The sequence below is a fragment of the Propithecus coquereli genome, unplaced genomic scaffold, assembly GCF_000956105.1.
Source record: "Propithecus coquereli isolate 6110/MARCELLA unplaced genomic scaffold, Pcoq_1.0 Scaffold717, whole genome shotgun sequence".
Taxonomy (NCBI): Eukaryota; Metazoa; Chordata; class Mammalia; order Primates; family Indriidae; genus Propithecus; species Propithecus coquereli.
The window spans coordinates 483,572-509,862 of record NW_012153252.1 but is presented as its reverse complement, the minus strand read 5'-3'; the positions used below and the strand labels follow the sequence as shown (position 1 = coordinate 509,862).

Genomic DNA, 26,291 nt, shown 5'->3' with positions numbered 1-26,291 from the left:
AAGCGTTTATAGTATTTCTGCTTTATAAAACTTATTTTTTCTCTGTGACGTAATAAATGATTAATTTTTGTGGATATTCCATATGTGTTTGAAAATGTATTTTATTTCCAGATTGTAATGTTAAACATTTATCCACAAGATCTATTTTACTGATTGTGTTGGTTAGGTCACTTAGATTTTACTTTTTGTCCTTTTGGCCTATCTTTAACTGACAGTTATATGGTGAAGTCTATTATGGGTGTGTTTTTTATTTCTCTTGCATCTTCTGTAGTTCCTGTTTTGTGTAGGTGGTTGATGTGCTATTTGGTGTGTAGATATTTATAACTATTGTAATTTTTATGGAGTGAAATATGTCATTTAAAAATGGTGTCTGGGTAATGTATCTTGCTTAGGAAAGCCTTGTCTATCTGAAGATAACTGATTATCTCTTCTATTTTCTTTTAATAATTTTATAATTTGCATCTTATATTTGTACCTGTTTAGCTTCAAGATATTTTTATGTAGGTAGGAACTGTGGAGATTGAGGGTCTAATTTTACCATCTAAATGCCTAGCACTATTTCATAATAGTCTGTCTTTTCTCCACTTATTGGAAATATGACCTTTATTTTAAACCAACATCCTATATGCATGATATTCTGGACATTTCAGTTCTACTGATCATTGTCTATTCTGTGCCAGAATCAGACTTGTAATTATTACATTTTTATGATGTATATTGATATCTGCTCTTTTAAAATAAGCCTCTTGGTTAGTGTACACTTTCTCTTCCATATGTCAAGTGTGCAGATTGTTTTCTGAAGACAGCTGTTCTAACTTGTCCTGTCCCCATGCTCCTTTCTACATGACAGAGACTTTTCTGTGAGAGGCTGGGTCTGAGTTTTCTACAATTGAATCTGGGCGGGCCTCCGCCTGTGGTAGAAGTAACACTGTGATATTCGAGACTAAATCATAAAAGGTTATTCATCTTTTGCCAAGAAGGATTCTTTGGGGATGCTTGTTCTAAGAACCCAGCCACCATGCTGTGAGGAAGCCTTCTCCTTGGGAAGGCTGCCTTGAGGTATTGAGCCCCTGTCCCAGCGGAGACCATCTAGCTCCCAGGCTTAAAGCGCTGCAGCTGATTCCAGGTGGCACAGAGACTGCTGTCCCCACCAAATCCTCTCTGGGTTGTAGATCTGTTACTATCATAGTATTAATATTAATACCTAATATTGATGCTCAGGTCATTCCAGATTTGACCTCTGTGACCTGAGATGTACTTATTCTTTGAGCATTCTCAGACACAAGACGTTCCAGGTTCACTTGTCCTCCCCTTGCCTCAGCCCTGGGGTCAGCCGTTTGGGGGACTGGGTTCCTGTCAGTGGCAAATTGTATTTAGAAACCAAGATCTAGAGCTGGGTATGCTCCTTGCCAGTGAGCTCGTAGTGGGCATAGCTAGACAGTGTACTCACACACGTCACATGCACACATTTACATCTGTGTGTATTTCCGTACGTACATACACACAAATACACACACAACCCAGTTCCAGTCCGCACTACAAGGTTAGTTCTAGTTTCTTCTCTTTCCGTATTCGTAACTCTGTTCTCTGACAAGGAGGAGCCAGCCACTCCTTCCCTGTCTGTTTGCTGATGGGGATGATCCTCCTCCAGTGGCTGTTCTGCTGTCACTGCCACCCTGCTTCCAACAGGAGGATGTCTCATTCCTGCACTTGGCTGACAACTCTGTGCTGGTCGTTCCCCTCACGGCACAGGCTTCCTCATCACCTCACCTCATGAGGGAGGGTCTTAGAGGGCACCCTCTCTGCCCTGCTTGGCCTCTGACACCCTGTGCCAGCCCCCAAAATCCTTCATCCTCCCACTTGGGGTCCCACATCTTGTGCTGTTCCTTCTGCCATCACCCGGACACCCTCCTTACCTTGCCAGGCTCTTACCCGGGACGCCTGCCTCCCACGTGGATGCCCTCCCTGTCCCATGTGGGCCTCGATGCCTTTCCCTGGGCTGCTGCTCCCCTTGTGGGCACCTTCTCCTCCGGGTCAGCTGTCCGGTCCTCCCTGTGTCACTCCTCCCTGCTCACGGGTTTTTCCTGTATTAGCTTCGTTTTCATTCGAGACCATTAGCATTAGCTTCACTGGTGCGGCCTGGTCTCCTTAAGAGTTGTGGAGTCGTTTTCATCATGTTGCATTGTTGGCTTATGGTGGTGAGTGATGGCTGGACAGTGTCAACTGATTGCCCTCAGAGTTGTATGGAGCGTCTGTGTTCCCTCTGCTCTGGGAGGTATCTTCTGAAGAGTTCCTGCAAACTGGCCGAGTAGAGCTGCATGGGTGTCCCCTTGGGGTGCGGCAGCCCCTCCCTGGTGTGGAGAGCCTGCGCCAAGACTCTTCTCCTGGGGTGGGGGCAGGCAGGGGTCTGGGTAGGGGGTGCCTGGCGGCCTTGTAATGGCCAGGGAAGTGTTCACCAGCTCCCGGGGAGCTCACCCCATGACCGCGTGGGCCAGGTGCAGCAGGTGCCCTGTAGCTGCTCTTGGCTTTCAAAGCTGCTGGAGTTGAGGCTGTGGGCCATGCTGGCCTTTCGGTTTCCACTTGCAGGCATGGTGCACGTGGGGCTCTCGGAGAAGCAGCAGGACACCAGCATTGCAGAGTCTATGCTTGTCCTAAAAACTGAATTTTGTGCAAAATATGCACTATATAATTGGGTTACTGTTGGATATTTATTTGCAGAAAATTGGTTTTTGCAAGATGGTTCTTCTCTCACGTTTTAAGTAAAAGTTCTTTTCAGATTGTATTTGTAATTTAAATCAGGATATAACAGCTTCAAAAATCAGGATATAAATGATAATTACTGCCTTTTGGAACTTTCTATTTAGTGAATTAAACCAAAATGCAGAATTTAAGATGTAACTCATCTGTGGGTCTCTCAGATTAGCATATGTCTGCCTGACTGTTACTCAAGAGTGACTGAAAAATCCAAAGAAATAAGGGCCGGACAGTAAGGAGGAACAGTCGCAAGAGGGGAAAGTATGTATTTAAACAGCAGCTCTTCATTATTGTCCGAAGTTTTCTCAGTGCCTAATTAAGTGACTTGGTTTTAGATTTTCTGAATCTAAATGGAGTTAGAATCTGAGTGGATTTACGGAGCATAAGCACAGTTATAAAGAAAGTTACAAATACCAAGGGAAATGTCTGTTTTCCCAGTTCTTGTTGGACGAGGACTGAGCTGCACTCGTTTGCGTCCATGTGAGAGGGATGCTTTCTCTGGCAGGCTTGGATTTGGGACTCTAAGTGAGAAACAGGATGGGTTTAAAGGACGGTGCACTCCCTGTCGAGTCCTGTGAATTAGATCATCACCAGGGAAGCCTGGCTTGCCTTCTTCCCGCGGTCACAGCTGAAGCTGCCTTGCCTCTCACGTGGCCTTCGTGGGTTCACGGTTGGAGCAGTTCCCGGGGCCTTGCAGAGAGCCGAGTGCATGGCGTGGTGTGGCGTCTGCACGGAGCAGCGCAGGCTTAGTTGGCTACTGGGCTTTTCATCCAGCTCGTGCCCCAAAGCTGTCCTGGTGCCTTAAAACATTGTGGCCATTGAACTGTGTTATTAGACACATTTTGCCATATACACCAAAGGGCATTGCTTAACTTGCTTACAGTGACTTATTTATTTTTAGGATACTGAAGTGTATAAAGCTACAGTAAAAGATGACCTCACCAAGTGGCAGAATGTTCTGAAAGCTCATAGCTCTGTGGACTGGTTAATAGTGGTAGTTGAAAATGATGCCAAGAAAAAAAACAAAACCAACATCCTTCCCCGAACTTCTATTGTGGACAAAATAAGAAATGATTTTTGTAATAAACAGAGTGACAGGTAAGTGTCTTTAATTTTGCCTCGTTTGGTTGGTATCTGGGTGATACAGAGTGCTGGCTTCCTGGGTGATGATGAATATTCACTCAGCAATCTCCAGTGAGTGACCATGGGGTGCTCATAAGAGCTCTGGTCCCTGTCTTCGTGGAGTTCCCATTCTGGCAGGCCAAGGACTGCAGGCAGGAGTCCCCCAGGGTGCTACCTGGGAGGGGTCTCATGGGTGCAGTAACCCGGGGAAGACCACACGGCAGGTCCTTTCTGAAGAGTGACAAAGAGAGGTCTTGTGGTCCTGTGTAGAACAGGGTGCCTTAAACTTTTTTTTAACTATGGAACCCTGTGAGTTTTTGGTTTTTTTTTTTTTTAAGATTCCTAAGAACAGAAGTTATAAAATGTTGGCTTAATCCCTTCAGAAACTTTAAAGGGAGTCCCGAAAGTTTGGTGGTTAGTTTATTAAGTTAATTGCATGGGCTTTCTTTCCCTTGCATCCTGCTCTCTTCTGGGCATAGCTCACCTCCTTTTTCTTCAGTGATGCTGTTCCTAATGGCGCCAGCCGGTGTATTAACTCCTGTGTAACTGATGGTCCCTGTCGCACCATTCAGCACTTGAACACACCCAGGTCCTGGGGGTGCAGTGGGAACCTGGACCCTGCTTTGGCCCAGCAGGTCATCATACCCATGGTCACCATGGTGGCAAAGGGCAGATGGGAAGGTTCCAGAGTGCTGCTAGAGCCTGCAGTTAGGCAGCTGGAACACAGTGGGCGGCTAAGAAGTAAGTGGTGTGTGGGGGTAGGGAGGGCGCCGGAGGGCAGTCCTGGACGTGCAGAGGGCCACCCCGCTGAGTTGACGCTTCTTCAGGGGAAGGAGCCATAGCTGGGTGCCTTTTTCATGTTCCACACAGTACTGGGCAAGTAGTAATGGTCAAACTAGCTTTATTTATAGTTTGAATTAAATAATTAGATTGTTGAGCTTATGTCATATCTTCGAGAAATCTCATGCAATCTGTACTTGTGGAAACTTCTTCTTAAGGTGTGTTATTCATAAATTAGTTAACCAAAAGGAACTAGCTTAACATGTTAACAAGATACTATACATGATTGAGCATCCTTTCCCTCAGTATTGTATAAATACCAACAGTTTTTTGTTTTGAAAAGAGTAGACTGTGGTAAAGCTTAGAAGGAAAAGAGCTCCGTTACACAGTGTAAGGGAGACGAGGCCAACGTTGACTGGTGGAACGGGGAGGCAGGGACAAAATCAAAGCCAAGTGGCCTCTGAGGTTTTTGTTAATATAACAAAAGAAATTATATTTGTTTGAGATTGTATTAATTAAATAAATTGGTACTGATGAGGTGTATTAGTCTCAGCTTATGAAGTGTTCAAATTGTATAATCATTTTTACAAAGTACCAATTGATGACTTTTAATTCTGTATTTGCAGTCTTTATCTAATTTGTAAAAATATGCTTCTGCTGAGCCCATTTAAAACTAACTTGGTTTTTAATAACTTCTTTATACATAAAATTTAACTGAATACAATTTTTCATGTTTCATCTTCAGTGGGTTTAAATATGCCTTCTCCTATTTCAATTTTCATTAATTTGCAAAACCACCTTTTAACAAATCTATATTTTTTTAATGTAAAAAGCTTGGTCTATTTTCATAAATTTGAATTTAGTAGAGTCTGTATTGACAATTGTTTTATTACACAGTATAATTTCTGGCCTTTGAAAATATTGTAATGCTTGGCCCTAAAGAGCCTTACTATTTTTTTTTAACTTTACGCTTGTGTTTAATTCAGATTATATGTATTGCATGTTCATTATAGAATTATTAGAAAAAGGTTAATGAGCAAAAAAAAAAAAAGGATATTAACTCTTAATATTTTGGTATTATCTTTCCAGACTTTTTTTTCAGTATGCATACATACACACACGTATGTGTGTTTGTGTATTTTAAAGTGATATCATACTGTGCATATTTTCTATTTGCTTTTTCACTTAATATATTGTAAAAATTTTTCACAAGCAATAAACATGTTAATATTTCTGTACCCTCATTGTTGGTGAATATATACTATTCCACAGTATTAATTTACCATAGTTATTTATACATCCTCTGCTGGGCTTATAAGTTATTGCTTACTTATCATTGTAAACAATAATATTATGAACATCTTTCTAGCTCAAATGTTGTAAGCATCTTTGATTATTTCGGGATAAATTCCTTAAAGGAAAATTGCTTGGTAAAAGGTTTTGTGCATTCTTTAGGCTTTTGGTAAACAAGGCCAAGGGTGAGGGTTGGCTTGTGAGTAGTTGTGCCGGTAGCAGTCCTGGTAGTGCTCCCGGCTTCCAGGCTGGAGCTCCTTGTCCCACGTGGGCCTCTGTGAGCAGCTGTTCAGGGTGGCCGTGCCATCTGCACCTCGGAACACGGTGCCGCTCTTCAGATCGGGCACCTCCACCCCTGTCCTTGACCTTATTAGTAGCTTTGGGCTCTCCTTTTCTGAGTGAACCATCGAGGCTTGATGTGATTTCTGAAGCACTGTTCTGTTTAATTTAAAAAAGTAGGTGATGATGGTCTAAAAGCAGTGCAAGTTGAAGGGCATAACAAGGGTGGAGAACAGAGTGACGATATTGGGTCTGATTGATGACACGAGGAATCTTGTTTGGTGGTTAGTGTTTGTGTAGTTCCCATTTCCATCCTCCTGCAGGTGCGTGGGAGAACTCACATCTGTCAGGAACGAACGTCAGTAATTACAGCCCTTGAGAATGCCCAAGGACAAACCACCAAATGGATAGATTGTAGCAGCTTATACAGCGGATAAATCCACGTCAGTCCTGGGGACCTTAGGAGTGAGCTGGCTCTGGTCCCTTTGTCTTTCAGGGAAGAAAGTGTCCAGTGGGGTGGGTTGACTGGAATTAAAGACAGCTACCAGTTTTTGTTTTGTTCTTGGTTCTGATTGGTCACGTGGTAGGACATGTAGAGTGTGTTCTGCTTCACCTTTTTGTGCACTGATTTGTAATTCTGTGGATTTAGTTGTCCCTCCAAAGGACATGCTGGGCACAGAAAATCAAACTTAGAATCAGTTTATTTTGCTACTTTTTGGGAATCCAGGTAAAATATTTACTAAGGACAATGTTGAAGCTCATAGTATTAGTATTTTAAAGTTATTTCTGAGTTCAGATTTATTCCTCTTCCTTCTAAAGTACAATTGCCAACGCTAAAGACAGTTACTATTTCCAACTATTGGATGAGTACATTGCCTTTACTTTCTTGTAATTTTGTGTCTTTGATATTTTTACACCATGGGTACAGTGTCTTTGTAGCTAAATTGTGTCAGAGCTGTATGTTGTGTGCTGAGCCTTTATCTATTAGTCGCTTACTCACCCTGCCCTTGAAGGACTCCAGGCTGGTGGGAGAGGCAGACCTACAGAGAGGGAAGGAGCTTTACCACAAGGCCCTCAGCTGGCAGCAGCGTGATCACAGTGGGGCCGGGAGGGCAGAGCAGCCGGGGTGGTGGTGGGGAGAAGTTCCGTGACAGTGTAGCATCTGGGTGAACAGGAATGTGCTCGGTAAAGAGGGGAGAGCAGGAGAAGTTAGTGGGCTTGGACTGGGAATAGGGGAAATTAAAGCCAGACAACTAGGTTGGGTCCATGTTGTCATGGTCCTTGTGTGCTGTACAGCGAAGTCTGAATTTCCCCTGTTGATCACATGGACCCCAAAGGGATTTTGAAGGGGACAGGGCCAGCGAGGGCTGGGAACTGAGTGGGAGCGGTCACCTGATTTCACAGTGAACCTGGGGGTGGGTCTGAGGCTCCAGCTGCTCATAAATGCCCCCGCCCCAGGCTGTCTACAGCAAGCTGTCCTTGGGGCTTCTGTAGCACTTACTGCTCATGTGGCAACAGAGCAGTTTGTGACAAAGCCTCTTCCCAGACTGGTGCCTCACCACCTGCCGCATGCTTTTCACTTGTTTCACTATGTTTTTGGGGGTTGGGGGTAGACAAGGTCTTGCTCTGTTATCCAGGCTGGAGTGCAGTGGCATGGTCCTAGCTCACTGCAGCTTCCACCTCCCGGGCTGAAGCGATCCTCTTGCCTCAGTCTCCTGAGTATCTGGGACTACAGGCATGCTCCACCACGCCGGGCTAATCTTTCCATTTTTTGTGGAGACAGGGTCCCATTATATTGCTCGTTCGTCTTGAACTCCTGGCCTCAACTCCTGGCTCCCACATCAGCCTCCCAAAGTGCTGGGATTACAGGCCCGAGCCACCACCCCTGGCTGTTTTCACCTGTTATTTAAAGAAGGAAGAAAAGAGGAGGGAGGAGGAAGGAACTAAGTTGGTGCCCGGGCAAAGGGGGCAGTGAACAGTGGCACTGTGTGTGGAGGATCTTTCCAGATAGTCCGTTCATGTCTTTGCAGGTGTGTTGTGCTCTCCGACCCCTTGAAGGACTCTTCTCGAACTCAGGAATCCTGGAATGCCTTCCTGACCAAACTCAGGACATTGCTTCTTATGTCTTTTACCAAAAACCTAGGCAAGTTTGAGGATGACATGAGGACCTTGAGGGAGAAGAGGACTGAGCCAGGCTGGAGCTTTTGTGAATATTTCATGGTTCAGGTACTTGACGAATTATAGAACTAGATGGTTTCCTTCTTCCTTCCCTCCCTTCTTCCCTCCCTCCCTCTGTCCTTCTTTCATTCCTTTCCTTCCTTCCTTCCTTTCTTCCTTCCTTCCCCATTCCCTCCCATCCCCTCTCCTCCCCCTCCCTCCCTCCCTCCCTTCCTTCCTTCCTTCCTTCCTTCCTTTCGCAACTCTCGTGGTAATTCTCATTGGCATGGTTTTTAAAGACAAGAGACTACGATGTAGTAGTCAGAGTAGACGTTTCTGTTTCTTGGCTCATAGAGCAGAAGAGCAGAGATGGTCTCTGGGGACAGCCCGCCAGCTCCCTGCTGCTCCAGAGCTAGGCATCCAGCCGGGCCTGACATAGCCTTGTCCTCAGGGGAGTCTTGGTTTTGTTTGCATCTCAGGTGCCTTCTGGGGTATCTACCTTGGAGTGAATTATGCGGAGGCACCCCAGTAGCGGGTGATGATCCTGATGACAAAGGTGTTTATTCACTCCCTGCTGGGCGCTATGATTGAATGATGGCTTCCTGGGAACATTCCTGCCATAGTTTTGTTTTATAACCTTGAGTTCCAGTTATTAAGCTGGTTTCTTTACTATAATTTACAAAAATGTTTAGGCTTTTAAAATTGGTTTATAATCAGCTCTTTTTCCCTTTTTAAAAGAAAAGTCTTAAGTGAACAGAGGGATATGGGATAATAAAAGGCCTTCCTAACACTGCAGGGTATTGTTCATAGGGTTCCTTGTCCTCGTTCACCATCTTTTGACTGAAGAAGCATAATTTTCATATTTGGATATCAATTGTGTATTAACTACTGAAGGGATGATGCATTTTGAATAAATAAAAGGTCCATCTGATTAGAATTTGATTTTTATTTCTTATTCTGAGGCTTATGTCTTGGAGGCGTTTGGAAGATTTGGTACATGGAAGCTGGTTCGAGTATGTTAATAATCCCTGTGGTTGATGGTCACAGACTTTTCTGGCTGCACTGTCTCTTCTCCCTTTAAGCTTATTGAGCTTTAGTCCCTGGAAGTTACAAACAAGGACAGGAACAAGCTCACCTGGGCCAGTGCTGTTGGGTTGGAATCTGAGGTGTCAGTATGAACCAACCCATAGGGGGATGGATGAATGGGTGGATGGATAGGTAGATTCAGAAATATGGACGTGTGTATGTGTGAGGGTCGGTACGCATGACCACTGACAGGGCATAGAACAACATCCCAGCAGCAAGAAACACACCTGGTGCCAAGGTCGTGGTCTCTAACCTCCATTCTCCAATATGAGGAGCCAGGGCTCCTTGTGGAAGTGGTTGGTTATGAGGCTGGTGCAGGAATAAACAAGATGGACCTGGAATATCTTGTAGAACCAGAAAGGAAGGAAGTGCACAAAAAAAATGGGGCCCATCGAAAGAACACAGGCACCACCCAAAGGAGCCTCAGTGGCCAAAGCTAGACTGATTTGAATGACAGAATAAATAATGACAGAGTTGGGTTTTAACCCATGGAATAAAATTGATGCTCATGATTCTATATTGACATAAATAAATAGTTAAATAAGTAAATGAAGGAGAAGTTTCAGCTCTTCCCTACAGAAGACTTCCACTTAATAAATGTGGAAGGAAAGAAAAATAGAAAACCACTTTTAGGCAAACACCATAGCAAGAACTATTGGAGACAGGACCACTGATGGAGGCTACGGGGTGGGCCAAGGCCTGGGAAGAGGGGGGTTTGCGTAGTTTCGGTCTCCCCGAGATGTCTGTCACCTGCAGAGGGAGCAGTAGTGACTTCACAGTGGGGAAGCCAGGTCCTTAGCTGCCTGCGTCAGATGCTCAAGGCCAGCTGCACCTGTGAGAAGTCATGCCCACGTCGTGGGCTCCTTGACAAAGGTGCCCTGAGGACACAGCGTCTTTTCTCCATAAAAAATGAAGACTCTCATGGCAGTCATGGAAACATATCAAATGGGCCCAGAGGGAGGGATGTAAGACAAAATAGGAGGGAAGCAAAAAGTCAGTGGGGCGGGGGTGGGAGGAGATGGGAGTCCTTGCGGGGAGGGGGTGTCCTGGAATAGAAGAAAGGACATTAGTGGGAAAACTGCTAAAATTCAGATAAGGATTGTTTAGTTAATAGTATTGTACCAGTATTAATTATCTGGTTTTGATAATTGTACTATGGTTATCTGTTAATGTTATAATATGCTACGTAAGGGCTGTATGGAAACTTAATACTTTTTTTTTTTTTGAGACAGAATCTCATGCTGTTGTCCAGGCTAGAGTGCCTGTTAATGTTATAGTACGCTAAGTAAGGGCTGTATGGAAACTTGGTACTTTTTTTTTTTTTTTTTGAGACAGAGTCTCAACGCTGTTGTCCAGGCTAGAGTGCCGTGGCGTCAGCCTAGCTCACAGCAACCTCAAACTCCTCCTGCCTTAGCCTCCCGAGTAGCTGGGACTACAGGCATGTGCCACCATGCCCGGCTAATTTTTCTGTTTTTAGTAGAGATGGGATATCACTCTTGCTTAGGCTGGTGTCAAACGCCTGACCTCAAGTGATCCTCCTGCCTTGGCCTCCCAGAGTGCTAGGATTATAGGTGTAAGCCACTGTACCTGGCCAACACTTTTTTTTTTTTTTTTGGGGCAATATTTCTGTAAGTGTAAAGTTAGCTCAGCATTAAAAATGAGTGAGGGAGGAAACCCTGACCCATGCTGTTAGTACAGCATGGATGGGCCTTGAGGACATTGTGCTAAGTGAAACAAGCCAGTCACAGAAGGGCGATTCCACTCACGTGGGGTCCCTGCAGTGGTCAGATGCATAGAGAAAGAAAGCAGGACGGTGGGGCCAGGGACTGGAGGAGGGGATGGGGAGTTAGTGTTCCGTGAGGACAGAGTTTCAGCTTCGGAGGATGAGAAAGTTTGGGAGATTGGTTGCACAATGAGGTGCACATACTTAATGCTACCAAACTGTAACCTTAAAAATGGTTAAGATGGTCAATTCTATGTACATTTTATCACAATTAAAAAGGAAAAATTAGTTCATTGGAGTCTTGAAATACTTCATAAAGACAAGAACATTCAATGTAATTTAGCAAGTTCTCTTGTAAAACACTGCCCACCAATATTTTCAGGGGAACCAAGATGTAAAAGAGCTTGAAGCGGTCCTGGGGCTCTGTAGGGAAGAGCGCAGGTGTTTCTCCCCTGCCTCTCTGGATGTCAGCTGACGAGAGGATAACAGCTGACATGAACTGCCTACTTCCCTGCGTGCCAGGGCTCTCCTACACGTTTTGTGGAAACCTCACGTGAGGGGAGCTTTGCTATCCAGAGAGGCACAGGTTACCCAGTTAACACGGTTACGGCCGGGACACGCCGGCCTCCCGGTCTGGACCAGGCCACGGGTCCAGTCTGTGCTCTCGATTCTCACCAGTGAGGGGGACTCGGGCCTTTATGGGGTCACAGAATAGCGTCCACAAATGCGTCCACAAATGCACAAGGTGGGTGGATTCCAAATACCGGACTATGTCAGGGTGTAGATTTGTACATTTGTGTGTGCCCTCCTGGTTTTTACTTTTTCATGTGCAATAATGGAAATAAGAAAAAGAAAAAATCACCCGTAACCATCTCCTTATTTTTTTTTTGTTCAACAAATATCACTGAGTACCAGCATGTGCCAGACACCCTTCTAGGCACTGGGATGGTGTCAGTAAGCAGTTTTCGTGAGCTGCATTACAGTGGCGGGAACACAAGCAAGGAAGGTGTACAGATGGTAGGATGAAAGTACCAAGAAGCAGAGATGTGGGGCTGGTGATGGGGGGGCATTTTAAGTAAGCGCTGAGGGATGGCCTCACTGAGCCAGTGACTTGGCAGATACTGAAGGCGGTTGAAGAGCAGGCCGTGTGGATATTTGGGGGAAGAGTAAAGAAATGCTCCAGGCTGCGAGAAGAAGCAGTACAAAGGCCCGAGCAGCTGTGTGCCCGGTGTGTGTGGGCAGGAGGCAGAGGCCTTGGTGGTGGAGCTGAGTGAGCAGGGTCAGAGAGAGGATGCTGGGAAGGGGTGGGGAAGCAGACCTGACAGGGCCTGGGGACCCCTGAAAGGACTTTGGGTCCCCCTCTGACATGACTGACATAGGGAAGACTGTGGAGGGAATGAATCGTGGGAGAGGCTTGGAGTTCAGGTGAGACCTGCAAGCTTGCAGTGACTGCTAGGTATCCAGGTGAGGATGCTGAACACGCAGCTGGGGCCAGGAGTCTGGTCTGTGGTGCAGTTACGCATTTGGTGATTGTAATCGTGGGCGGCATGTAAAGCCGTGTGTTGGGTAAGATCACTGAAAGGGAATAGTGAGTGTAGAAAGAGAAGTCCAAGGGTGAGCCCTGGAGCCTCCAGTGGAGAGCCTGGGGGACAAGAGGAACCAGCAGGCAGAGGAAAAGGAGCCGCAGCGTGGAGGGGGAAGGGGAGATGCAGGTGGCCAGGTGTCCCGGCAAGGAATATCCCAAGGACAGGAGGGCGACCAGTTGTGTCCAGTGCTGCTGAGAGGTCAAGGTGGGTGTTCGGAAATCATTGTGGTCGTTTGCACTTTGTGCGTGCATGAATGTTGATGTGTTATGGTCATCAAATCGATTTTTGCTTAGCATAGCATAAATGTTATTCATAGTGCTGCATGCTCTTCTCTATTGCAATCTTTAATGTCTATACATTGTTTCAATATGTTGATTTGTGTTTTTGCTTTTTCTCAAACTTACTTTGGGCGCACAGGAGGAGCTTGCCTTTGTCTTTGAGATGCTGCAGCAGTTCGAGGATGCGCTGGTGCAGTACGACGAGCTGGACGCCCTCTTCTCACAGTACGTCGTCAACTTCGGGGCCGGGGGTGAGTAGTGCTGTTCAGCAACAAGTTCTTTTCTCAGCATAGTTTCCCCACTTTCAAATAGTCTTGAAGCTCCCATTTATTTACCTAATGATGCATCATCTTGTGTAGTTTTTGTATAAATTGTATCAGATGTATTCTCATGATTCCTATAGGAAATGAAATGAGAATTAAGAATTAAGAATTAGTCACTTGTACTTTTTAGAAGAACCTTAAGTAATAAAAGCATTTAAAAAGCTGTCTTCAGGTATAAAGTGTCATGTCTACAGCTTAGCAGCCTGCTAGTGTTGCTTCCATACCTCCTTGCTAGGATGAGAGGAGACGGCTCTCTCACTGCTGTTCACAGGTCATCTTTGTGAGACCCAAGGGCTCCTTGCTGTGAGTTTTAGATAGCATCCTTGTAATGGGTGTTCATCTTTCTTGTAAGCTTTTAAATGGTATCTTAGGTTCTTCTTTTAAAATTACAAAATTAGCACAGCAAAACCATATACAAAGAAAAACATTGATAATCGTCCTCGCTGTTTTTTATTAATATGTGTTTTGATAGAAATGATATTATTTAGATGTTTCTCTGTAACTCCTTTTTCTTATTAATGGTCCATTGTGGGCATCTCTCCAAGGTAACAGATTCGGTTCTGAGATATTTTTGTCAACAGCTGCACAGTGTTTCAGTGTGGATTCCTGAGAGTTTATTCAGCCATCCCTGGTGTTGGACATTTGGGTTGTTTTCTGCTTCTTGCCACCACAAGCAATGCTTGGATAGACACCTTCGCTGGGCGCTCTTTGGGAGAACCCTTGTGACTGTGTTTGGAGAAAGGAGTGATTTCAGGGAACCCTAGTGTCAGCTAGAGAGCCGTGTATAGGGAGATGAGGTCCTGGGACAGTCAGCGCCAGCTGTGGGCACTGTCCTTACTCTTGAAATAATCATGAATGTCACTGGTGGATACTCACTCCAAGCCAATTTTTATGAAGTTCAGGTTTGGATATTTTACTCTGCTAACATGCAAATACAAACACACAACCAAAGCAATTAACTGGAAAAAAATCTGAAGAGGTGAAACTATATTTGTTATATTTATTTTTTATATTTTACTTATCCATATTATACATATGTCTTTTAAATATCTCATATAAGGCCAGACATGGTGGTGTGTGCCTGTAGTCCCAGCTACTTGGGAGGCTGAGGCGGGAGGATCACATGAGTCCAGGAGCTTGAGGCTGCAGTGAGCTGTGATTGTGCCACTGCACTCCAGCCGGGGTGACAGAGCAAGTCCCTGTCTCTATAAAAAAAAAAAAAAAAAAATTGAAAAAAGAAAAAAGACCTTATATATTTCCTATATTTCACATAATTTCTTTTTCCCTCTCAGTTTTAAAATAAATCTGGAGCAATTTAAAAGCCAAAAGTAAGCCCGGACCAAGTTTTGTGGCTGACTTGTCATTATTATGAAAAGATTATTTTTGTTCTTTTATTCAACAAATACTTATTGTAGGCCCACAGTGTGTCAGGCACTGTTCTAAATACAGCGAGGAATAAAACAAAATCCCTTCCTGGAGCTTGCGTGAAGGAGAGACAGGCACGGAAAAGCACATGTGTAACCTCATGTCCGATGGTAACAATCGTAGCCAGTAGAGAGGGACGTGGGTGAGGGTTAGAGTGAGGGAGGTGCCGTGGGATTTTAGACAGGATGGCTGGGTGGCCTCCCTGAAGAGGTGCCCTTGGCACAGAGGCCTTGATGACACGTGGGAGTGCCCTGGAGAATCCTGGGCAGGGCCTGGCAGACGGCGCGGCTGGTGCAGGGACTCGGAGGGGACGCTCAGCCCTATAAGGGCTGCTGTCGGCAGCGGCTGGCACTGCAGATACGTAATGTGCTCATGCTGAGTCATTTCCTGATACGAACGCAGAGTGAACTGGTTACGATACCTCTTTTGGAAAGAGTAAAATAGATTAGAAAGCCTTTTCCTGTAAAGATTTAATGACTTGTTATTGTAGGTTCTTATGTTTATTTCAAGATCAATTTGGGGAATCCCTGTTGAGATTTTTGACAGGCAAGGGTTTCCCTTGCTGCTGCTCCGTCCTCCCTGTGCCTATTCTCCTACCCTCTAGGAGCTTGACACAGGTAGGGAATAAGTACGGAAAAATGCGGAGTCTCAGGAAGACAGAAGTACCAGGGTGGTCAGGCGAACAGCTGCACTCCAGCCCATGGGCAAGATAAGGCAGCCCAGCCACGCTCCAGCCCCAGACTAGCCTGAGGTCTCTGCTGGCTTGCCCACCGCTTCAGCTTCCGCTCTTGGCTTTCTGGGCAAGGGGAGCCGGTGTGCTTTGCTGCCTGGGTCCCGCTACCCTGTGCTCAGCCACCAGGTGCTGGGAGCTGAATGGGCGAATGTCACTAGACTAAAGGGGGCGGGGCAGTGGTCAGAGAGTACCGGTTGTTGAGCTGCCTGTCTGTCCACAAGGCCTTACAGTCCTGAGCAAGAATCTCAGTAAGGTGAAGTACCCGTAGTCAGCGCCTTTCATGATGTGTGTTTGTTTAGATGGTGCCAACTGGCTGACTTTTTTCTGCCAGCCGGTGAAGAGCTGGAACGGATTGATCCTTCGAAAGCCCATAGATATGGAGAAGCGGGAATTGATACAGAGGCAAGAAGCCACCCTGTTAGATCTGCGCAGTTACCTGTTCTCTCGCCAGTGCACCTTGCTCCTCTTCCTGCAGAGGCCGTGGGAGGTGGCTCAGCGCGCCCTAGAGCTGCTGCACAACTGTGTGCAGGAACTGAAGCTCTTAGAAGTGAGTCGGTTCTTTTCCCAATTTACCCATTTCTTGATTGTTCGAACAGAAAACTCTGAACCTTGATATCCCAGGCATTGAACTGTTTGTGCTTAGGAAAGAGTTTTCTTTCTCTGAATGTCTTTAATTTTTAGTATATTATATGCATAATTACTTTTTACATTGATGAATTGCTCAAAAATATAATTTCTTCTCTCAACATGGTGAAGTTCATGTTGGTCCAAAGCAAGTCTCTTAGCACAGTTTCTTAATATAATTTTTAAGGTAACTTTGGCTTATACTGTGTGAGCTCATCCTCACTGAAAAAAATTATTCATCTGATGGACACGCAGATGAGTTTTGTACACGGACATTTATTTTATTTCAAGACTATCTTTTCAGATAAATGGTTTTGCACATGGACATGCAGGTAGCCATGTGGGTGACACACAGCCAGCCATGTCCTATCGATTAGTAGCATGAAACTTAATGGAAAATACGTTATAAATAAGCGTGTGTGCATGTGCTGTGGTGTGTGAGAGACACCAGTTAGTGAAGTAGTTGCCTTTAAAGATTAATTCACCCAAGGACTACTGAACTCCTATTGCCGATAGAATCATGAACATTTTAGTGGGGGAAAGGAACGTTAAAGAACATTTCTAGTCTGCCAATCCTTGTTTCAGTGATCTCTTTACCCGGAACAGTTCACGTATGCACTTACAAAATGTCACATATAATTTCAGAGGATTCGTGTCCACCCCGCCCTCTGTTCCCATTGAGAGCTCCTAAGTGAGTGGTCTGGTTCCATTTTATAAACAAGGAACTGAATCTGGAAATGGCTGGTGACTTACACAAACTCATATAACTAGCCACAGAGTCCAGACCACCCAAGTCCCAGGGGGTTCCTAAGGACTCTTAGAGTATAAATTTAGTACAGTAGCCAAACCATTGGGAGGGCTACCGTTTCATAATATAGTAACTTATTTTTGTGTACCCTAGCATACTAAATAACAGACTCAACACTTAGTTTCAATAATCTTAACATATTTGACCTTTTTTTTACCGAAATGAAATTATTGAAGTTCCAAAGGAGAAATTCTTATTTCTGAGCTAATCTCATTAGTGCCTAGCCTGAGTCATAAACTTAAGAACTGAAGAGTTTTTATCAAATTATTTTTCTTGCTTTAGGTATCTACTCAAGCAAATGAGGAGAATAACATTTTCTATCTTGAAATGATACTCCTTTAGTTACCTGTAACTACAAAGGTTTAGAGATTCTGCTTCGGTTGTTCGCACCCTGCTGTGCAGTCCTTGGGGTGAGGCTGTGAGGTTGCTGTTCCTGCGCAGATCGGGGCTCTCTGTGTTTATGTGCACCTGGAGATTTTACCCGACTTAGAGATGTTTGTCTTACTCGTTGATAGGGAGAAAAAATTGGGGTGCGTATTAGAGTCCAAGTGGGTTCTGATACGGCATTTTCAAATTAAGATGACCCTAGGAGGGTTTATTAGAAAGTGCTGTTGCACAATTTGGGGCAGGTGTAGGATGGTGCAGACCCAGGGACTTTAATGCTGGGCACAGCCAAGTCACAAATCCAGAATTTAAGAATTTTCCCAAATTATTTTTCTAGCCTGGGAGCATTGACTAGTAATAGCATGGCTGCCAGCCTGCAGAGAGGAGGGTAAGAGTCCTCAGAGCCAGGCTGGGCGAGCGCAGAGCGGGCAGCCTTGAGATGGGCTGTGCCCTGATGGTGAGGAACAGGCACCCACACCCGCTCCCCTGTCCTCCTTCCCTCTGATCTTCTCCCCTCTGACCTCCTCTGGCCTTCTGGAAGCTGGAAGGTGAGGGGGCCCATGGGCTTATTACATACAGTCTCCCCGGCAGAGAGCAGGGTGGAAAAGTGTGGAAGGTGGATCTGAGACGCCAACCAGAGATGTCACTTATGTATTGGGAAAGGCGATTCCTTCTCCCCTGATGGTGTTGCCCGCTACGTGCCTGCCGCACTGTGGCTGCCCTCTCAGCCGGGCATTTGCAGACAGCACAGGGGAGCTGGGGAGAGTCGCGGGCACAGTGTCCCACTCGTTCCCCGTGGGGCAGCACACTCACCTCCTCTTGTCAGCTTGCCCGCTGTGGAGCAGGTTCTTAAAGCCTTTCCCAGCTCGTCTCGGAATTCTGGCATGCCTCTCTCCACTTGGAGAGGAATACAAGTAGGTCCCTTAAGACCCTTCTGGCTGGAAAGAGATGTGTAAGTAATAGATGGTGTGGCCTCCCTTGTCCCTCGGGAGTGTCGGGGCTCACGTTGGCCGCGTGGGGCTCTTGGTGCTTCGAGGCTCTCGTGCACGGCGTGGGAAGTCTGCAGAGGGCGTGTTCAGTGCTTTGTATTTCAGTGCCTCAAACAAGCCATGCTGCAGTTTTTTTCCTGGCTCTTTTCTTTTCTGAATGAAATTGTCATTGTCATCTTGCGCTTTCCTTGAGTGGAAGCTGCCCCTTACTCTTAGTCACGTTTATTTCAGTTCTTTGCGCTTTCTAGTTCTGTGTCCCCTGTGAGGAGGTGGCCACAGCTGAATGCCGGATTCCAGGTGAGGACGCTGCACCCGCTGTTCACTTGCTGTCTCTTTTCTTCTAATGACCCACTTCCTGTTCCCTGTTCCCCTCTGTTCTCTGGATGCACACAGCTGGAGGTGTCTCCTTACCTGTGCTGTACTTGTTAGATTCCTGGCAGCCTTGGGTCTCCAGGACCTGGACAGGAAGGGTGGTAGGAATGGCCTGGAGGAAGAGGAGGGACGTGGGGGAGGGGCTGCTGAAGAAGGATCACGGGAACTGATGGATCCCTGGACAGGGCTAGAGAGCTGTCAGGCATCATTCGGGAAACATTTGCTTGCCTGGTGGGAGGCACGGCGGAAAACATGGGGGCGGGAGGAGAAGACACGGGCCCCACCTACCAGCCAGCAGCCTGTCGTCCCGTGCACTGAGCCAGCCACCCACGAGGGTCGTCTGGACAGTGCCTCGGCAGTGGCAGAGGCGTTGTCTGGGCACAGGGCTACCATAAACAGGAAAAGGCTGCTCTGCGGGGCTCCTCAGGTCAGCTCAGTGAACATTTATGGGGTGCTAGGGAAGGTTTCTAGAGGAGGTCTTGTGTGAGCTCAGTTTAAAAAGATTAATTCATTCAGCAGATACTCATTGAGCATCTGTTTTGTACCAAGCATTGTAGAGGGCACTGTATTTTCAGTAGAGAGCAGAACAGACTGTGTCCCTGCCCTTATGTAGCTTATATTTTAGGGCATGAGTAGGGTAAGTAAGAACTCACCAGGTAGATGAGGCTGGTGATGGCCAGTGGGACAGTATGTTTCAGGCAGAGAAAGGGGTTTTATTGAGGAGCTTAGTCTTGCTAGACCATCGGGGTGAGGCTTGCGGACGAGGTACAGGAGTATTGGGAGGTGGGTTATAGAGGGAGGATCTGGAGGTCTTTGCCTTTTGTTCTGTAGCTAGTAGGAGCCGTGGCCGGATGGAGCAGGCATGCCACACAAGGCGTTGGAACCTGGCGGGGCCGAGCGCGGAGAGAGGTGAAGAGTTAGGTGGAGGCCAGGAAAAGAGTTTAGAAACTTCTGCTGTAGTCCAAGGGAAAGAGGATGAAGTTCTGAATGAGGGCGGTTGGGATAGATTTTAAATAAATGGATTCAAGAAAAATTTATTCAGTGACTACATGGCGACGAGTCCACTGGATATCCATATGTAAAACATCTTGATCTCACGTCCTAAACAGTGAATTCCAGGTGGAGTTTTGATGTAAATATGAAAGGTAAAACAAGCCACCCTGAAAAGATAACATGGGGATATCTTCACGACCTTTAGGGTCGGCAGTACGTAAAAGGCGTCACTGTAAGGGAGAGTGATACGCTGGGCTCTGAGAATCCGAGCGCGCTCTTCAGCAGGCGCTGTTAGTGAGTGGAAAGGCGAGCCGCAGGGCGGCGACGCTTGCCGTGCACGTAGTCCAGAGGGGACTCTTAGCCGGAATGTGTGAAGAACTCATATAACTCGATTAAGAAAGACTGACAGATCAATAGAAAAATAGGCAACAGAGGATGTCCAGGTGGGCAGTAAGCATATGAAAAGGTGCTTAATCTCATAATCGCAGTGACATGCAAGCCAGGCGCTCCGTGAAAGACCCAGTGCACGTGCACCGGCGTGGCTGGCGGAGATGCTTTCCTGGGGCACTTTCCTGGGGGCTGGCCGGAGGGCGGAGGAATTGGGGCTCATTTGGTGATGACAGTGGTAATTGGTGCAACCGCTTTGGAAAGTTGTTTGGTGACACCAGATGGAATGGGACATGTACATGTGCTGTGACCCAGCAGATCCTCCCCGGCACGTACAGAAACGTGCACCAAAAGCAAGTACAGAAACGCTTGTGGCACCATGAGTTGTCATAGCTGGAAACTGGGAAGAACCCAGATGTCCACCGTGTGCGAGGGATGGCCTTGCTCTGTGTGTCCACACAGCGGCGTGGCAGACAGCAGTGAGCGCAAGCGAGCCGCAGCGGGTGAATCTCACTAGCACATACATGGTTGAGCTGGAGAAGTCAGACGCAGTGTGTACTTTTTGATTCTTCACATATGAAGTTCAAAATTAAGCAAAACCAGTCTGTTGTGCGCCTGCCTGGTGACTCGTTTGTGGAAGGCCAGCGGCTGGCGTGGGGCTCCGCAGCTGCTGCCACTCTGACTCTCTGACCAGGGTGGGCGTGCTGGGATCATTAGGACTCTCGTACTTTCCAGTAGGTGGGTTATGTTTAAAGGTAGGTTTATCAGAACAAAGAATAAGAAGAATGCCTTTGATTTTATGCTTGAAAAATGGTAAAATGGCTCTTGCCATTACTAATAATACAGGAATCAGGAGAGGAGAAGGAGCTTTAAGAAAATTGAGGAATATATATTAAGAAATTAGTTTAAAGAGTCTGTTACTCACAAAAGGTGATATCTGAGTGGCCAAGAAGTGTGTGGTGGTATCAGTGTCGTTTCTCACCAGGGAAATGGGAATTGTCAAGAGAGGATGAGACCACCGCCCAGTTGCCCAGTGAGATGACAGAGCTCTGTTGGTCGGTCACGGGCCCTCGGAGCAGAGCAGACGCAGTCTCTACAGATTTGGGTGGCGTGGCGTTTGTGGGTGGTGGACACCGCCTGCAGAAGTGTGGCTCCTGGTGAGACAGCGTTGCTGTGTGGCCCTCTTGCGTGTTGGCGGAGACGTGGCATTCCACGTCAGCTGCCTTTCAGGAGTGAGGGGCTGATGCTCCTTTGGATGGCTTACGACCATGGCTGCAGGACAATCACACTTTTCCAGAGTTTGTGGGATGTTTTCTTTTATTCTGAAGCTCCACCATAATGGATAAAATAAGATTCTATTATAAAAAGGACGGACGATTCCAAGTGATAGTAAGAATAGGAAGATTGGAACTCAAATGTGTTGATGGAAGTGTAACTTTGTGCGACCACTTTGAAAGTCTTTGGTAGTGTATCCTAAAGCGTCAACACACCTACCCTGTGACCTAGCAAGTCCACACATAGGTACGTACCCAAGAAAGAAAGATGACTGTGGGACAGTCCGACTTCGGTGAATTTCCTAGCTTTGTTTCCCTGAGAACAGAGCAAGTGGGCACAGCTGTGTCACTAGGCACCGTGGCTTATGGTAAAATCACCCTTGATTAGTGGATTGCGTGTGTGAATACCTGATGGCGAGGCCCTGCTCTGGGCCCCCTCGGGGTGGCAGCTCTTGGGACTGTCCTGGCTGTGGCCCAGCAGCTATTAGAGGAGAGAGTGGCTCCTTTGGGCCCACAGCCCGCCATGCCAGAGTGGCCCTGTACTGCCCAGTGCCACCTCTGCCCCTTCACCTGAGCTCTCGCATCTCTGCAGCAGGGAGTCCTGTGGAAGAGGAGCTCTGAGGCTGCCCGTGTCCTCCGTGGAGGCTGCCGCACAGGGGGCTAAGGAGGGCTTCTGTGTCCTGGAAGGGTTCCCCACTTGCGGTTGGGGTGGCGTTGCAAATGGCTTTATCCACAGTAGCCAAATGCTGGAAACAACCCAGACATGTAGCAGGGGAATGGGTAATAAATTGTGGCCTATTCAGAGAAGGGCGTGCCACACGGCAGTAAGAGAGAACAAGCTGCTGATAGCCTCGGTGAGGCTGAATCTTGAAAATACTGATTTGAACGAAAGACGCCTTATATATAAAAGAGGATGCATACTGTGGGATTCCTTCCGTTTATGTGAAGTTGAGAAATCCGGCAGACGTAATTGGTGGTTATGGAAGTGAGAATGGGGTGCTTGTTTGGGGTGGGTCTTGACTGGGAAGAGGGGCACAGAGAACCTTCTAGGATAGTGGAGATATTTTACTTCTTGATTGGGTGGTAGTTACAGATGAAAAAATTTATTGACCTCTGAATTTAGGATTTATGCCCCTTATGTACCTCACTGTGTGTATTTTCCTACTTATTTTTTTTAAAGTAATGAAAAAACTACCACTACAATTATATTTTAAATAAATTTGTTTCATTTAAATTTCTGAAAGTCTCAGATCACCTGCTGCTGAAGGTCTGGCTGCCACGGAGCCCCCTCTGTTAGGCCTTCGAAATGGGCAGAGAAGGAACAGGAGGCCTGGCCCCCTTTGGGGTGCTGGGTTGAGGGTTGGTTGGGAGCTGAGAGGGGCACACACGGTAGGAAGTGATGTCACCTTGAGGTGACACTCCACACTTTACATGTGCCAGATTAATATGCATGTGTTTTTTTCAATGAAATCTTAAAATGACGTGTGATAGGGAACGTAGGAAGCTGCAGTGCTGTCTGAAAACAGGCACTAGAACTAGTAACGAGCTACTGAGAAGAGCTGTGGTAGAAGCCAGAGCAGTGCCCAGGGCACACTCACGCGAATGCTGGGAGTTCCCAGAGGGAGCAGTGGCTGGGGTTACCTGGCAGACTGACTGGGAGCCTTCCGGTTCAGTTATTGAAAGAAAACCCTGCATTTGTTCTTGGTTGTGTGTTTGTGTCGGAGTGAGGGACCCGCCTGCCCTCTCCCGCCTCTTCCAGGTTGGAAGTTGAAGTGGAAACTTGAGCAGCGGCCAGTGGCTGCCGCTGGATTTTGTTTTTCTGACTCTGAGCAATGCTGCTGCTGCCTGACGCTGCTACTTTTTAAACACTGTCGTTCACATCTACCAAAGTGGTGCTTGGTCTTTGCAGAAAATAAATATACCAAGGAAGCATCTGTTCTGTAGTCTTGCCACATAATAATTAATACTACTGTTCACATTTTGGTGCATATCTTTCTGGGCTTTTCCTGAGTGCGCGTCTGTGGCGTCTGTCATGTTGCTCTTATCCTCTGCTGTTGTCATATTTCACTTACTTGGTTTTGGAGAGCGGCCCAGCCACCGAGGCACAGGTGCTCTGCGTGTGGAGCCGCCCTCGTGTGCCCGGCCACTTTTGCCCTGGCACCCTCTGCCGGCTCCTCTGCCCTGACTTGAGTGCTTTCCCTTCCCTCTCTGTGGGTTCATCTTACCCTAGAGCACTGTGTATAATCCTCCTTTGTATGAGTCTTTCAGAATCTCCCATGAGGTCTTTTTATCACCAGTGTGTGCCCAGGGGAGGTGGCACGTTTATAGGAAGTTTCAGAGTTAGTACCTGTGGTGGTAGTGTCTTGGGAGGTGAAAAGTACCCAGACCACCAGGCATCTCGAACCGTGCACAGTGCGGTCAGCCACTCTGGGCGCGCTCTGGTTTGATTGGTAAGGATGCTGCCCAGGATCTCAAAGCTGCGTCCAGCTGACTAACTCTTCTGTGCTCCCTTTGGTGTGATCTGTTTGGGTGAGAAAGTTGTATGACTTTATAAAAGCAGCTTCTTATCATGTGGCTTCTTTTTTTTTTTTTTTTTTGAGACAGAGTCTCACTCTGTTGCCCTGGCTAGAGTGCCGTGGCATTAACCTAGCTCACAGCAACCTCAAACTCCTGGGCTCCAGCTATCCTACTGCCTCAGCCTCACGAGTAGGTGGGACTACAGGCATGCGCCACCACACCCGGCTAATTTTTTTCTATATATTTTTAGTTGTCCAGATAATTTCTTTCTATTTTTTTAGTAGAGACGGGGTCTTGCTCTTGCTTAGGCTGGTCTCGAACTCCTGAGCTCAAACACTCCACCTGCCTCGGCCTCCCAGAGTGCTAGGATTACAGGCGTGAGCCACCGTGCCCGGCCTGCGGCTTCTTTTTATGCTGATTTTTTTTCAAAGGATTTTAATTAGTTTATCTCATTTTTAAAAAATCGTGCCTACTTAGCTTTTGTAGAAACATTTATGGCATTCTTTGGTCCTTACTAGTTGGTTCCAGACCCTCTCCTGTTACTTGTGCTCAGGGTGTCTTGAAGACGCCTTCCCTAAGTCAGTGTCCTGGGCACATGCAGCTCCTCACCTGTGGGCTGGTGCGGGAATACCTCTTCAGTTCTCGTTTCGAATAGTACCAGTTAACATGTTTCACCAAAACAAAGATATGTCATGAAATTAGTGCCACCAAGAAAAAAGTCGTCAGCATTGCCAATTATTGTAAATGTAAGATGCCATTGATTGAGAGAGACATTCCTATTTCAAAGATGCTAAAATGTGGGGAAAACATGCATCTTAGAATTGATTATATATGTATTAGGTGTAGAATTGATTATATATATTAGTTGCTTTTGCATTTCTAGTAATAAAACATTTCTTTTTAAATCTAAAAGCTCAAATATGTGCAAGAGTGGAGAGGATACCATGAACCCGTAGGTGTCCATCAGCAGACAGCAGTCGCCCATCTCTGTTTCATCTACATCCCTGTCTGCTCCCCCTGGATTATTTTTCACACAAATCCCGAACATCACATTTTATCTGTAAATATTTCAGTGTGTAAGCAATAGGAACTCTTTTAATAAATGTAATCATACTGCCTTTATCACACCTAAAAATATTAACTGTAATTCTTAAATATCATCTAATATCTACTCAGTATTTAGTTTCTGCTGTTGAACGTGATGTTTCTTTTGTCTTTATTTAATTTTTTTTTTTTTTTTTTTTTTTAGAGACAGGGTTTTGCTCTGTCACCCAGGCTGGAGTGCCACGGTGTCGTCATAGCTCACTGCAGCCTTGAACTCCTGGGCACAAGTGATCCTCCTGCCTCAGCCTCCCTAGTAGCTAATTTTTCAAAACATTTTTAGCAGAGACAGGGTCTCACTATGTTGCCCAGGCTGGTTTCAAACTCCTGACCTCAAGCGATCCTCCCACTGCAACCTTCCCAAGCGTTAGGATTACGGGCGTGAGCCACTGTTCCCGGCCACAATATTTCTTGAATGTGACCAAGCAGTCATCTGAGGTCTTAGTTTCTCCCTCCCTATCTCCCCTTCAGACTGAGATGTAACCAGTTCTCGCTCTCAGAGTAAGTGATGGTATTTGATCTTTTATAGGCTTCTTTTTCTCAATAAGGTTTTTAAAATACGTAATTGAAGGTTATATCCTGCTAAGTTGCTCGTTACCATCAAATACATAAAACCCAATAACGTTTGGGTATAGATCACTCCTTTTCTCTCTCCATGTGGACCCAGGTAATTATTGTCCTCTGCCCCTCTTTATTTTCTGTAGCTTTTGAGACGACAGCACCATTTGATTGGGTAGCTGCGCGAGGGGGCTGAGCGTGTTGAACGTGCAAGCTGGAGCGCTGGCTTGTGCTTTTCCCAGTGTGCTCTCACACACCGCTCTTGTGCCCTCAGGTCTCCGTCCCGCCCGGGGCTCTAGACTGCTGGGTGTTTCTGAGCTGTCTGGAGGTGCTGCAGAGGATCGAAGGCTGCTGTGACCGGGCGCAGATAGACTCGAACATTGCCCACACCGTGGGGCTGTGGAGCTATGCCACAGGAAAGGTACTGCCCCGGCACGGAGTGCTCGCGCCCTCTTTGTGGGCCTGCCTGGGTGATGGGGAAATCAGCCGTTAGAAGTGTTGCTCACTTAGATCACAGTGCGGCAGCTCTGGCGACCCTGGGCTGGGTCTAGATGCGGCCATAGACGTTATAGTTGCCTGCTACATGTCAGTTTGTTCAGCACATTGTGAGCGCTTGCTGTGCTCACACCGTAAAAGCAGCTCTATGCCAGGCGTTGGAGACACAAGGAAGGGCAAAGTGTGGAACACTGTGTAGAAACTCGGCTTTGGTCATGCCGGCGGTGACAGTGCTGTGTGCAGCAGGGCG

At 46.5% G+C, this 26,291-nt stretch overlaps 1 protein-coding gene across 1 annotated transcript in view; it reads left to right on the top strand.

Annotated features, from left to right (window-relative positions):
• LOC105824155 (trafficking protein particle complex subunit 10-like) overlaps window positions 1-26,039 on the top strand; it is an 82,447-nt gene extending 56,408 nt beyond the window's left edge. Inside the window, exons 4-8 of the mRNA XM_012661526.1 lie at window positions 3,656-3,852; window positions 8,259-8,454; window positions 13,198-13,309; window positions 15,839-16,086; window positions 25,821-26,039. Of these exons, the coding sequence (XP_012516980.1) occupies window positions 3,656-3,852; window positions 8,259-8,454; window positions 13,198-13,309; window positions 15,839-16,086; window positions 25,821-26,039 (972 nt within the window). The remainder of the gene's footprint in view (window positions 1-3,655; window positions 3,853-8,258; window positions 8,455-13,197; window positions 13,310-15,838; window positions 16,087-25,820) is intronic.
• Window positions 26,040-26,291: the final 252 nt, after the last annotated feature.